Here is a 15,159-nt window from a genome sequence, read left to right as displayed (position 1 = left end):
ATTTATACTTCACCCTCCATCAAAAGATCTCAGAGCAGCTTACAAAAAACAATTTACAGTAAGTTGAATAAGTTCAACAATTTAGAACAATAAAAATAAATTAAATAAGTTAAAACAAGCTTTGATGAATAGTCATGTTTTAATCTGTTTTAATCTGGTATGTAGAGGGTGTGCAGACCGCCCCAAAGGATGGCCTGCAGCCGCCTCCAACCGCACCGGATTGGAGCTGCGGCCCCAATCTGGCCTTTCCAGGGTGCAAAAAGGAGCCACAAAAAGCGTCTCCTTTTTGCGCTCTGGAAAGTGCACCAGTGCCACGGCTCTAAGGTGCTCCTTTGGCGCTGTGTCATGTAAACACAGTGCCAGAAGAGCATTGTGACACCGTGCACTGTGTAGAGCGGTGTGCGGCATCACACCACCATAGGAGTGGAGTTGGGCATGTGTCCTATGGACACTATACCCAAACTCCGCCCCCCAGACTAGCCTTAATGGCCGATCTGCACAGTCCCTTAATGAGACAAGTGTTGGTGCCAACTGGGCTTCTGAGTAGAGGACATTCCAGAAATGGTCACTGGTTATGCTGGCTGAAACATCTGGAAGATGAGGTTCAAAACGTCTGGGGACCCATGTTTATGAGCCACTGCTGTAATCACTGGCAGTGCTTTTAGGTTTCCCACATAAGCTCCCCACAAAGCCATTCCATTATACAACTCATATACACACCACTGATGAAACTGATATTCGTCTCCTCAGTTTACCAAGAAAAGCATGGGGGTGGGAGGATGGCAATGTCTCAAGTAAACAGTGGGCCTTATCATACTAGGTGAATCCCGCTCAGAAACGGGATTTAAAAGTACAAAAAAACTGCAAATGCGGGAGGTTTTTCAGACAACATTTTTCCTAAACAGAAATAACATGAAAATAGAACAAATAAAAAGTGGACAAAAAACGACACCTTTTTACTTTCAGGAACTTTTCAGGAAAGCAAAAAGGTGTCATTTTTGTCCACTTTCCATTCGCTTTATTTTTGCGTCATTTCTGTTTGGGAGAAATGTGTCTGAAAATCATCCTGCATTTTCAGTTTTTTGATTACACATTTGATTACTTTGCAGAGGAAACAAGGTAAACTCTTGATCAATGTAGAAGTATTTTGTGGCAACTCACATTTTAGTTTTGTCTTCAATCTATGTTGCTCTAACAAGGCTGTGAAAATGGTGAAAAAAACTGAGATGCACATCTACTGAGGAAAGCCCAATTACCTTCAACAGCACCTACTCCCAGTTAAGTCCATACAGGACTGCAGTTCAACTTTCTGATACAACACCGATTCACAAAATATTAAAATCCTGCTCTGCATTTTTAAATCGATGCATTTAGAACAGTATTCATTTTGTACCATGCTAGGCATAACAGCATACAGTTGCTAGAGTTGGAGAACTTGTCACTATTTATTTTCCTGGTGTGTGTTAAAAGACAAAATTTTAATATTGTTAAAGTGTCAAGAACATGTATGGTGATTTATCAGGAGGAAAGGTGTGTGTGTGAACACACAAACATGTGTGGGGAGTATAATGACTACAAGTACGCAGTTGCCTAAGAGAAATATCTTATACAAAAGGCTGGAATGTATTTCTGCATATTAGCATTAATTGGGCCTTGCTAAAATTAAAATTATGATATAGCTTCTGCAGAAGTATGAAAATAATCTATCCTGCATTTAGGCCATAAAAGTCTTGAAAATTCACTCAGACTGCATCTTCTGTATTAACTGACCAAACCAGCTGATGGAAATTAGCACAGCTTCACTAAAATCACTGGTTTTATATCCATGGAGGGCCCTGATGTCTTTGGGATAATTTCCCAAATTAAAGCCTTCCATCTTTCACTGAACCAGAAAACAGCAAAGCTGAAAAGAAAACTCCATACTGATCTACTCCAGTGTCCTCCAAGGAAGACGTTCTCACAAAATGTCTGCTATGCCGAGCTGCCTCTATTCTACAGTAACAGTTGTAATTAAACATCATTTCTTAAATTGAGAAGAAAGTCTAGCCTGTAATGAAACCACACTAGAAGATGATGCTACAACGTACAGTCCTAGAGGCTGAAGAAGTATAAAAATTGATCTGCATCAAGCAACTATCTCCCCTCTCCCCTGTTGCCTACATCATCCCTGACTCCATCATAGGACAAATATAAAACCCAAACACTGTCTGGAAAATTCAAGAATTCAGGTCGTGTCACATACTGCAGTGAAAGAAAGTTTGCTTCAAAGATTCCACTTCAATGGCAAATGAGGAAAAAGTTTATATTTTGTTGGAAACATAGCAAGTTCATTATCAAACAAGAAGAGGTATGTATATTTTCTACAACTACCCTGTTTTCCCCCCTACATTGGTATTTTCTTAGAATTGAAGGTTGCAGCAATCAGTTTTGCAAACTAACCCTGTGATTCCTTTCCAAAGACTAATCACAACAATACATAGGTGAAGGCTCTCAGGAGCTATGTAACAAACAGACATCTTTTACCACTTGAGCAACACTGCTTCTAAAATGTATATACTGTAAAGGTATAACCTACTTTAATTCTCAACCACCTCTATTTCCTGTAGCTGACAACCAATGGTACTTAACAGGGAACTGCATGCTAGAGAATGCTATATCTCCATGTTCTTACAGCCACCATGTAGGACATTTTGAACAAACACAACCTGGTTATTGACAGTCTTTTTGTATCTCTCATGTAACTTTCCAGAATAGTGCAGCCAATCAAACATTCTAAGTTCAATGAGACTTACTCCTGGATAAGTGTAAGTAAAATAATACCCTAACCCAGTCTAGACCAATTCTTTATCATCCACAATATGTAACTTGCACAACACACTGGGATATCTCTTCTGGAATGGCATGAACTCATATTTTTGTATGTGCCAGCTGCCCTTCCTCAACACATACAAAAAGTAAGGGATAAAAATGTTCTAAAAATAGCAAAATGTAATATCAGCATGGCATGCAGTTGGGTATTTTGCTATTGGTTGTATATTTTCCCAATGTGAGATCTACGCTTTTGCTTTGTTTCTAAAAAATTAACAGTTGCAGTTCTGTCTCACCCCATGCATTTTCATGTGTAAAATTATCATGGTGAGTGATCTAGCAATATTAGCCTCACAGGAATCCTTTAACTCATGCCAATAATTTTTGATCAAAGTCTACTCTTGCAAAAGGGAGGGGGTACCTGTGGGGTTTAGGGAATTAGCTTAGACTACAAACGTCTGAAAAGAGAGTGAGGAAAGCAGATAAAATCTTCACTGTATGATCCAAGAAACCCAGCTTGCTTTTTAAGAAGGAAACCAGGTGTATGCTTTCTGTCCAAGCTAAAAAAAATAGAAGACCAGCTCACCCTTGTCTCAATAGAAAACATCAGGCACTTGAACACTATTGCAGCACAGAAATAGTTTAATCTGTGGGCAAAATAACTACATTTAGAACAACAAAGGTATGTGAAAACATGGGTAAGAACTGTCACCTCAGAATGGCAAAAAGGATTTTGGTTTCACTTACCTCCTGTATAGCAACAGCTTCTAAACCCAGAGCATTCTGGGTGGCAGCCGTTTCTCAGCATCTAGAACGGGGCCAGGCAGAAGGTAGATTTCCAAAATGTTCTGACTCCCAATAGTTTAAAAATTGCACAGGAAACTGCAAGTAAAAAAAGAATTCTCTGCCATGGCTGACCTTGTACTTATCACTTCTCTCTCAGCTTCAGTGTTCCTTGCCTGTAAAATATGTGTCTCCATTACCCGGCTGGGCCACTTTAGAGTTTAGTGTTCAGTCCCTGACCTGTGGTAACTAAGGCATAGATTTGTATTTCTGAACATATGCAGGATCATGTGGGGAGGGTGTCAATCAGAAACTGGCTCCACCCCCGGAACCACCATTTTCAACCCAATTTCTCTCCTTGGCTAATATTTTGCAATTGTCTCTGACTGGCTGGCTTCTTGGTTCAAGTAGAAACAACAGCCCCAGACTCAACCTAAACACTGACCTAAACACAACTAGGCTTTTATTCAGAATATTCTCTTCAAAAGAATAAGATATTGGCTTCATGGTGGTTGCACAGAGAATATGAGCAGCATCCTTTGTTCGTCTTCTCTTGTATAGCTTTTGATTGTTCTTCCCTCAGCAAGAGATAAGCACAGAACAATGATACACATTTGTACAGTTCCTGCTGGAAACACTGTCCTTCTGCAAACACGAAACATAATGGTCTTAAAAGCTGGCATGTTACCCTAAGGCTGCAATCCTAAACATATCTGCAAGATGGGGTTTATTTCCAAGTAGATCTCTAAAGGCTGCAATCTTATGAATACTTACCTGGGAGTAATGCTCACTGAAGACAGTTTGATTTACGATACCTCTGAGGAGATATGTAAAGAACTGCAGTGTAATTTTTTCACTACTTGAATCCACCCTAGTAGTGGAATCCTTAGGCCAGATTTTATTGTATTTAGAAATGTTGCAATGTAACTGGCAGGTTTTATTTTCTTGTAAAACCAAGTTCAGAATTTTACACACAGAAACACACAGCACACACATACAAAGGACACTGAGAACTGCACATAAACCCCTATACATCTTTTGGAATACAACAGTGATTTGACTTTTGTGGGCATTACACATTTTTAAAAAGGGCAATGTGACCAGTTTAAATATGTAACTACAAAATAAAATATAACTCATATTTACATTTCTGGTTTGGTTTCAGTAAAACTAAGTGATTGGAAATAAGCACTGCCATAAATGTATAAGCTCAATAAATTTTACAATTGCTCAGAAAGCTTTCTGCTTGGCTCTTTCATGCATACATCACACAACCCTCCAGAAATGAAGGCACATTGGAAGGACTCCAACACAGGGTATGCTTGGGAGGGCTGTACTGCAGACAAAATCTATATCAAGCAGGCAGAAAATTCATGCTCTGCCCATCTACAGGTGTCTTTTTGGGGATGGGCCACAAAGTGCTATCCTCCAGACCAAAACCTCCTCTTCTGGCATCTGTCAAGCACTAAAAAGAAGTACTGTTGCTCCTTAGGAGCGGGAATGGGAAGAAGATGAACCTGTTAATTTTGGTTTAGACGGGGAAGGAAATGGGGGTGCACTCACAGATGAAGCATGCCCTCCTATTCTTTCCGCTCCAATCTGTATCATCTGAATTGTCTCCCTCTCTTCCTCAACTCCCCACTGATCACCACCACCACCACCAGCAGTGGCTACATAGGGAGAAGGTTTTGGAAGGTGTGTAAAGAACTACTAGTAGCATGAAGTGAAAGGCTGTCATAGCCGGTGTCTATAGTTTTTTGTGGGTTTTTGGGGCTATGTGGCTATGTTCTAGAAGAATTTATTCCTGATGTTTTGCCAGCATCTGTGGCTGGCATCTTCAGAGAATGTTGGCATGGAAGAGAGTTGGGTGTATACACACACATACTGTATGGCCCTGGGTAGGGAGGAGTGATCTCCATGTTCATCTTTGTATTGTTCTGTTGTTGATAGCCAGGCCACAGATGCTAGTGAAACATCGGGAATAAACTCTTCTAGAACATGGCCACATAGCCTGAAAAACCCACAAAAAACTATAACCACAGTAGCATTTCCCAAACTTTGGTCCTCCAGGTGTATTGGACTTCAACTCTCAGAAGCCCTAACCAGTTTGGCCAACAATCAGGAATTCTGGGAACTGAACTCCAAAACATCTGGAGACCAAAGTCTGGGAACCACTGGACTCAGAATGGCCCCTTGTTCTCCTTGCACTCCATCAAAAGAATCTATATGTGCATAAACCACACTTATGTATGCACACCACTAACAGGATTCTGGCCAATGTAGAATCCTCTGTGGTAAATGCATCTTAGTCTATGTACACACTTAGGTCTTTGATCTTACTGTGTGTTTGTGTATGCGTGAAAGGGCTTCTGGGCTCCTTGTCCAAGTGTTTATTTATCCAGTAAAGTATTTATATTGTCCCCTATATCGTAAGTACCCAGAGTTGCATATCAATAAGATCTGTTTAATTTTTTTCAGTGTAGGCTTACTCACAGGTAAACAGGAATAATTTAGTTAGAAATTCTAGACATTCTTACCTGGGATTAAATCCCACTGAATTAAAAGAAATTTAATGTTAGTCTCCCTTCAGACAGGACAGTTGACCTGGCATTGCAAGTTGGATATAGGATAGAGCTCCTGTAACTTTAAAATTGTACAGACAAAGTACTGTAAAATTCAGTCAAGCTGGATAAAGTTACCTGTCCTTTCTTGTCTTCCAAACCCCAAGTTTTAGCCAATGCCATTCCTTCCCAACACGGGTCTTGCTTTCCTGGTGGAGAGTAGATGAGGGAAGGGGGCATGGAGGAGTGCCCACTTCTGTTCTTGTCACCAATGCCTCTGTGCTGCCTTGGTCTGTTCCCCAATCTGTTGAGGAGACCTGTCCCATATCCAGCCTGGCTACCCTATGTAGCCCAGTTATTGTTTCACACATTATGTGTGGTATGCTTACAAAAATTGCCTTGACATTAAAAGGGCTCAAAGCTGTGAGAATGATTTTGTCTGACTTTGACCGATCCATCCTTGTATCAATGTATCATCATATTCATTCCATCTTTTTTTTTTTTACTAGATGTGTGTACATGGCTTATATTGCAAGAGCTGGCTCTACTACTTCCCAAGGGGATTCTCACATGTTTTGCTCTTTGAATCCCTGCCCTTTGGAAAATGGCATTAAATATTCATTCATACCACTATTTTCCTGACAGCATATGCTTTTGCTTTTAACACAGTGCCATGCCACAAGATGTTACTATTAAAAACATATGAGATCATGTAGCTACTCTCTGGCAAGTACTGCAAAGATCATTTTCATGATGAATGCTCATCTGAGCAATAAACCCCCGAAATACTGAAGAACAGAAATTCTTTTCCATTTCTTCTAAGAAAAAGAGGCTCTAACTTACAGGTTTGTATGGCACATAGCTGTAATTGTTGTGTGCCTTGAAGTCATTTCCAACTTATGGTGCACCTACAGCAAAGCTATCACATCCAGCAAACTATTATACAATGCTGGCTCACATTATGGCATATTAGTATGCCGTTAAGACAGCCAGGGTGATGTGGCGGTTTGAGTGTTGGACTATGACTCTAGAGACCAGAGTGTGCATCCCTGCTTGGTCATGGAAACCCACTGGGTGCCCTTGGGAAAGCAAAGGCAAGCAAAGGTCAACTTCTCTGAACAAATCTTGCCAAGAAAATCCCATGATAGATATGCCTCTGGGTCAAAATGACTTGAAGGCACTCTACAACAACAGTATACCATAAACTCTTCCAGACTTCCAGGTTGAAGATGGCCTCACGAGGCAGCCCTCCAAAGCGACTCTACAGAGGGAGTAGATGTTGAGTGTGGTGGTAACTGATCAGACTATGTAACAAATGAAAACTGCCTCCTTGGTATGGGAAGATTTAAGATGAACCTCACATGAGTCTGGACATGAGTCCCATTTTAGGTAGCCTAACACACAGTCTCTGCAGTTCTGATGTGGGAAGAGCAGAGATGACCGAGAGGATACAACACACCCTACTGTACTCAAGTCTTATAGTGGAGATTGCTCGACTTTTTAAATTCCCCCATAAACAAGATATAGAAGAAACAGAAATTAGGAAGCTAGCTGACAAATTGGGACAACCTGACCTCTACAAGTAAGTTATATGAATATAAAGTAAGTAATATACTGAGAAGCATCTTTATTTCAAAATACAGTTTATTGGAATGGTATCCAAAATGCAAGAAACACTTAAAAGTGGAAGAAAGTGGGAAATAAACTCCCTTTTTACTATCCACTAAAGACAACTATATTTGAATTTAAATGTTGCTGTGCAACAACATAACATGACGGCTAAAGGAAAGAACAGCATTGTTTACTTATTTGATAACATGATGGCCATTTTCTTGCTCTGCAGAGAGGAACTGAACTAACAACTAGCGAACCGAAATGAAAGTTTTGGCTGAAATAAGAGAGTTTAAGCTAGGAGGGTGGTTAGTTTAAAGAATGCAACAGCAGCATCTTGTGGTTGAGTAGTTAATTGCATTTAAAGGGGAGGGAAATAGTTGTCAAAATGGTTTTAATGAATTCAGATCATACATCTGAGATGATGGATCTCCAACAGATTATTTGCTATGAGATCAATCAAATGAGAATTATGATAAAACAAGGATTTGAAGACATAAAGGACTTGAGTTTAGGCTGAAGGATGATAGCAGACAGATTATGAAGGAGGACTCATCACCTTGGAGGATTTTAATCACTCAGTAAACATGGTAATTGTGGAATTGAAACAGATAAGTAGCGAAAGAACTGATGATAGACTGGGGAATGTGGATTCACCAGTAGATACTATTGTTATCAAGGATGGAGAAATTAAGATGGCAAGCAGAGGCTGAAATCACTTTATGAAGGAGATAACAAATTACCTGATGAACTGAATGAACAGATACCAAATATCTGATAAAATGATTTCTCTGGACGATGGTCCTTCAAAGAAGGAAAGAGATTCAGGTTCTGAGTCCGTAAAAATGGTTTAAATATGGCATGGTTTAACCTGGTTTAGTAAAACAATGGATGACTTGTAGGATTTGATATATTTGTATAACAAATTAAAAAAATGGAGTAGATTCAGCTTTTAAAATAATGTCTAAGATAAAAATAGAAAGTTAAGATTAAGCTGCAATTGGTTTTATATAAAAGAAATGCAAACGATTTAATATTTTTGATAAATGTGACAACACAATTTGCCTTGAATTTGTTTTTTGGGGAGGGTATTTTCCTTAGAGAGCTTAAGTCAAATATAAATAATACTGTTGCCAAAAAGACCATGCATTAACTCTTTCAAGTGAAAGTATGACAGTATCAGTAAATCCTTAGAATATTAATTAATCAGCATACAGATATCAGAACAGCTAAATAATGGAGTAGCCTTTCATTTCCAAGAACTGATTTAGACTTAGAGATGGATCAGAACAAGGGTTGCTCCACATCTTTAATAGTTACACAGCAGGCAAATATAACATGATCGTCTCCATACTGGGAACAGCTGTACCTATAGAATACGAATAGTACAGCTGGCTGATATCTCCATTCAGTTTGTTTTCTCAAAGAACTCATCAACATTTGCAAATATCTTTATGAATTTGATGGAAAGAACATGTTATTTTTAAAAAAGGGAATGTGGGAGAAAACTAAACTGAAAGCTGTTCCTATTCCTGTTTAGACTGCAGTCCTAAACACACTTAATGTAGAACAACTCTCCTGGATAGAGTGAGAATCACTTTTGAGTAGATATGCATAGTATATTATACATCTCGATCTGAATATTATCACAAACTATCCAGTTCAGCTTTTTGTTTGATGTTACATACTTCAATGAATTTATTTGTGAACTTTTGGACAAATGGGATTGTTATATATTTTGAAGAAGCAAATAAAAAGTAATGCCCTTTTTAAAAATAAATGATAAAAATTCAATGTTGTCATTTTGTCCTTTTCATAACCCTAAATTATACTTCCATTGGTCCACCCAGAGACCATACAGACCCTGGGACCATAAAGTCTCTAGCCTTGTAAAGGGCTATTCATCTGAAAGAAATATTTAGTATCTTTAAACCGGGAACAGCTTCCATGATGGTATGGAAAAAAAAGTAGTTCTTTTGTTCATTAACCTTCAAGTTAACGGTAGTGCCAGGGGCACGTGCATGGCACCATTATATGCCAACATCTTTATGGCTGATCTAGAACAATGCTTCATTAACTCCTGTACCCTAAAAAAACGCTACTCTGCCAGAGTTACATTGACGATATTTTCATATTTTGAATTCATGGAGAAGACTCACTCCAAGAATTCCACCAGTTTCAACAGTTTCCACTCTACCATCAATCTCAGCCTGGAACAGGAAAAGTTAACTTTTTGGATACTTTTTCAGGATGTTGTTGGACAGCAGCTCCCATCAACCTTTGCCAGCACAGCCAATAGTAAGAAATTATGTGGAGGGCTACATGTTGTCCATTTCTGCTGTAATCCTTCACACCAGCAACAAATCTAACAAATCACACTAGCCAGTGAATAATGTGTTTGGGGTGTTTTCTACTTAAGAATTGAGAAACATATATACTGCACTTCAAGGATCTAGCAAACTTCAGAAGCTTATGTTAATCATACTAACATTGACTACACTAATCAAAAATTGTTAGGTTAAGAAGGGAAGAATGTGCACTTAGGGCCCAAACAGACAGGCCAAAATAAAACTGCTTTCCTTTGGGCCATTTTGGAAGTGTGCTGTTTAAATGATGCATGCATCTTAAGAGGCCGGAATCCAGACCAAACCCTGCTTCAGTCCTAAGGACTGGAGCACAGCTTTGGTGCAGCTTCTGGCCTCTTAAGATGTGTGTGTCAATTAAACAGCATACCTCCAAAGTGACCTGAAGCAGCTTTATTTTGGCCTGTCTGTTCAAGCTCTTAGTTCACTTAAGTATACACTGGACCCTTGGTATCCACTGGGATTTGGTTCCTGAATCCGCCCCCCTCCCATCGATATCAAAATCCATGGATGCTCAAGTCCCATTAAATACAATGGCACAGTAAAATAGCATGCCTTATATAAAGTGGTAAAATAAAGGTTTGCTTCTTGGAATGTATATATTTTTAAAATATTTTCAAGCCGTGGATGCTTGAATCCATGGATAAAAAATCTGTAGATATGGAGGACTCACTGTTTAGTTTATGTGGCTAAAATAGATTACAAAGTTGTACCAAAGTATCATCATCATTGTCATTATTGCTACCATCCATAAGGTATACGTTGAACTTAATGGTAGTATAACTATAATGAAACAAACAGGAAAATGTAAGTAAGAGGGAAGCATATACATCCAGTTCTGTTCATTTTGTCTATCTTTCCACAGAGGATGAATATAAAAAGATTTCACCAAAAGAGAATGAAAGAGGCCATCCCACAAAACTAGCTTTCTCCTCTCATATTCCAACCTCTTCCACAACCTACTCTTTTTTATACAGCATAGACAGCAGATAGACTTGCTTTTAAACAGTACCAGTTTCATTCTACATTTTACTCATTTAGTGCTCTTTTGCAACAAGATGGCTAGATAGTGTTGTCCAGAGATATGAGAATACATAGTAAGGATTGAGTTGAAGCTGAGAAAGTAATTCACAATAACACTGCTTTGCTATCACTTGGTTTTACCTCCATGCTGCAGGCTGAGTTGAAAGAGTAACACACAAAGCAAAAACACTGTAGTGCATTCTCTGTTACAGTCTTATTGCAGCTGCTGAGAGAGACTAGCTACCACCACCATGTAACACAGTTCAATGTTAATACTGCAGCAAAAGCTGCATTACTAAAATCATCCCTTCAAATGTTCTCCCAGAACAAACTTAACACTTAGCTGCATGCATAAACCGCATCCTCCACGGAGTTCTGCTTATATTTTTAAATGCTTATATTTTTGAATGTTCAAAAATGAAAAACACAAAATTATTGCATACAGAAGCAGAACCTCTTCTCTTCAAAGTTAACATTTGTGTTTTGATCCTCACATTCACAGATTCAGTTAACAAACACAGCAACAAATACACTGCAACATTTTATTAAGGTTCTATTTGTATATACAAATGCCATTTTTCAGCCAATAATTATTTTATTACTATAGCTCAAATGGCACCAAGTCTGAACAAGAGGAAGACATCTGCAGACTCAAAGGAATCCTGAAGTTTACAGATGTATAAGAAAGCTTTAGAGGAAAAAACGATAACAGGGAGGAAGGAAATCACTCATGAGAGACTAATGAGGAATAAGCAGGCTCAGTGGAAATGGGGTGCTGACCTACTGTTCAAAGAACACACCACACTACAACATTTTATTGCAGGTCCCACAGAAACATAGGTGAAATATATTGTATACAGTTTGTATACTGTATGCAAGTATCTATTATAAGCATCACCACAAGTTACCCAAAACAGAGATGAGGAATATGCAGAGTTGGAGTCCAGAACATCTGGTGGGCCATATATGTCCCAGTGATGAGATAAAGGACTCAAATTACATTAATTTTAAATATCTCTGCCGAGTTAATCACTCTTCTCCAACATGCTATTTCTTCAAAGGTTCTAAAAATAAAACGGCAAAAGCTGTAGAAACACAAAACTGCAAAAACCAACACCACAAACAAACTTTTCTTAATTCTCACAGAAAGGCCAATTAAAAGAGGGGTTGTCTTATAATTCCACAATGAATGCTGCTAGTCCTTAATGCAGATGGATTGTGGATTGCAGAATGGGGGAGGATGGGGAGCTTGAGCCCCTGACTATGCATGAGTCCCACACCTCAAATAATCTGACAAAACTGAGCTACCAAGATTTTCAAGACACCAAGAGTTCAGCCTCTTAAGAATTATCAATTAGAAGTATACTTAATGATCAAGCACTAAGTATTAATAATGAGCTATTGCTCCAGAAATAACAAAGGTAGCCTGCAGTCTGTCCTATGCACATATACTTGGAAGCAAGCTACACTGAACACGTGGAGGGCAAAAGTATACATTTTGTTCATACATCTTCATATTTAAAGGCATTTTAATTATAATGGATGAAAGTAATTTGTTCTCCCCTTCAATTTCCCACAAGTAGACAAAATTAACAACAAAGTGCCTATCAATTTTCTGCCTACCACCTTAAAAACATTTTTAGGGGTACTGATGTGGACAAGTATGTCACAAATCCTTGGCTAGCCAGCATTTTGCTGCTGTCACTTGGTTTGCTTGCCATATATGTAGTTCACTGTCAGAGCTTGGCAGTACCTGCAGAGAAGTCAATGACATGACTTTCAGCCCTCTGTCCAGAAACTCCAATGGCTAAAATACTGCAGTGTGATAATGAAACATAATTTGTAGGCTCACTCAGTTCTCTGTTTGAAGATGTTGCTGGCTTGAAGGGCTGTCCAGACAGTTAAGAAGGAATAGTAAGCAGGGGCCTTAAAGTTGCCCATCAGCAGCTGGCGTGTGGACAACATACTGAACAGATGGGCAAGGAACCTGGTCGCACTTTCCTTAAAATGGAGATATTTATTGCATTTTCTATTTAAATTAGACCAATTATTTTTTGCATCTATACATATAAATTAGCACATGCAAATATGATACCATTTTACCTTCTTTTACCTTCCTTTTTGATAAAACATTTGTTTTAGAGGTAAGTAGGCACTCAATCTTCAGGCCAAATACGCACATAGCTCTCAAAATATACAGACATAGAAAAACAACAGAGCTGATTGAGAGCTGGTGGTACTAATGCAGCTGGAAAAGCCGAATGAATATGTGCACTTGGTTTGCTATTTCAAAGTGTTTTGTGAGGTCTTTAGTAGCCAAAAAACTCATTACCAGCACAGCTGAATGCCTAATTCCCCATTTCAGCTTAATTAAATCTATCAGCCAATTGCTGACAGATTCTGTAAAAGAAAGGTATTATGGACAGTGAACAACTATTCTAACATCTCATGCTCGGTGGTAATCTTCTAAAGAGCAACTGTGAAATTGTTGACCGCAAAGGTTCAGTAATTTACCCAAGAGAAACATCCCTTCTAAACATCCCTTCTAAAACTATCGCAGATGCAAAAGAGGTATATTTCATACCATGAGTTCTTGAAGGAATGTTTTTGTTTCCCAGGACCCAAATGCTAAAGATCACAGATATATTTCACTTACTGATAAAAAAAATTGCATATTCTGCTACTACTCTCTGTATTTAACAAGTTAAATTGTAAGATCAATAAAATTATAAAAATTACTAAGCTTGCACTGTGGCTGCCAGTGTTATGGGTCCCAGTTCTTCCTATATGCCAAAGATTCCTGTAACATGTTAAATAAAGTTGATGTTTGCAATAAAACCACAAATTGGAGTTTAAGGAGTGGTATTTAAAATTGTCAGTAAAACAGCAACTCTGGTGCCTCACCAAACTACCAATCCAGGATTCCACAGGATGCAGCTATGGCAGTCAAAGTGGAATAGCAGTGTTATAGTTGTGTAAAGTGAAAGGGCCTCAGAAAATTATTAGGACACAACTCCTACAGCCCTTACAACAGGGGTGGTCTGAGCTGATAGTAACTGACCTTGGAGTTATAATGGACAGATCAAGAAAACTACTGACCCAGTGGATGGTTGCAGTGAACAAGGTTGTCAAGTCGTGTCCAACTGTAGGGGGTAGTGCTCATCTCCGTTACTAAGCTGAAGAGCCAGAAATGGGAGGGATGTGGTGATTTAGGGGTTAAGATTCCAGTTCTGACAATTGGAAGATCAGAAGGTGGGCAGTTCAAGAGCCAGGTGCTGCATGATGGGGTGAGCTCCTGTCACTAGTCTCAGCTTCTCCCAACCTACCAGTTTGAAAGCATGCAAATGCAAGTAGATCGATATGTATACTTTGGTGGGAAGGTAATGGTATTCAGTGTAGTCATGCTGGCCACATGACCACCAGAGCAGTCTTCGGACAATGATGGCTCTTTGGCTTAGTAACAGAGATGAGCACCGCTCCCTACAGTCGATTATGACTACACATTCATGTCAAGGACTACCTTTAATTTTACCTTTTTGTGTGTGTGCGTGTTAAAAAAAATCAACATTATTAATATCAATACCTTAGTTCCAGTCTCTGGGGATGAATGAGAAATACACTGAACAATAAACTACTCTATGTGAACCTCAGGGACAGTTTTGTAGACCAAAGCACGTTTTTTGTTAGAAACCCATATATTGCAAAGTTTGCAAAATCATTCACAAAATAAAACAAAACAAAAAATCATCCAAAATATGCAGAAATCCTGAAAAGGGGAAGGGTGATGGAAATGCATATACTGCAAAAATACACATGGACAATCTTTAGGCCATGTATAGAAAAGTGTGTACCAAAAACTCAGACGTGGGAAGAAATAAACAAAAAAATGTGCATGAAAAAGAAAGCTCACAAGCCATTGTGGAAGTACACTGGAAGGAACTTACCAGTGGGGGAAAAATGGAACCTCAATGGCACTAACCTTGATATATTTGACTATTCCCACATGGACT

The 15,159-nt window shown here is 38.8% G+C and overlaps 1 protein-coding gene across 4 annotated transcripts in view; it reads right to left on the bottom strand.

Moving 5' to 3' along the window:
• Positions 1–15,159, bottom strand: part of PAK5 (p21 (RAC1) activated kinase 5) — a 148,479-nt gene that overhangs the window by 86,134 nt on the left and 47,186 nt on the right. Inside the window, exon 2 of one of the 4 annotated variants that reach the window (XM_042445109.1) lies at positions 3,556–3,690. The exons of 2 other annotated variants lie outside the window; for them this stretch is intronic. In XM_042445109.1, the coding sequence (XP_042301043.1) occupies positions 3,556–3,616 (61 nt within the window). In that variant the 5' untranslated portion in view covers positions 3,617–3,690. Of the gene's footprint in view, positions 1–3,555; positions 3,810–15,159 lie in introns of those variants that run through there. One more of the 4 variants, XM_042445111.1, reaches the window with a different exon arrangement.

Source organism: Sceloporus undulatus, chromosome 1, assembly GCF_019175285.1.
Source record: "Sceloporus undulatus isolate JIND9_A2432 ecotype Alabama chromosome 1, SceUnd_v1.1, whole genome shotgun sequence".
NCBI lineage: Eukaryota > Metazoa > Chordata > Lepidosauria > Squamata > Phrynosomatidae > Sceloporus > Sceloporus undulatus.
Note: the sequence above shows the minus strand (reverse complement) of the source record. Positions and strands in the feature narration are given on the sequence as shown.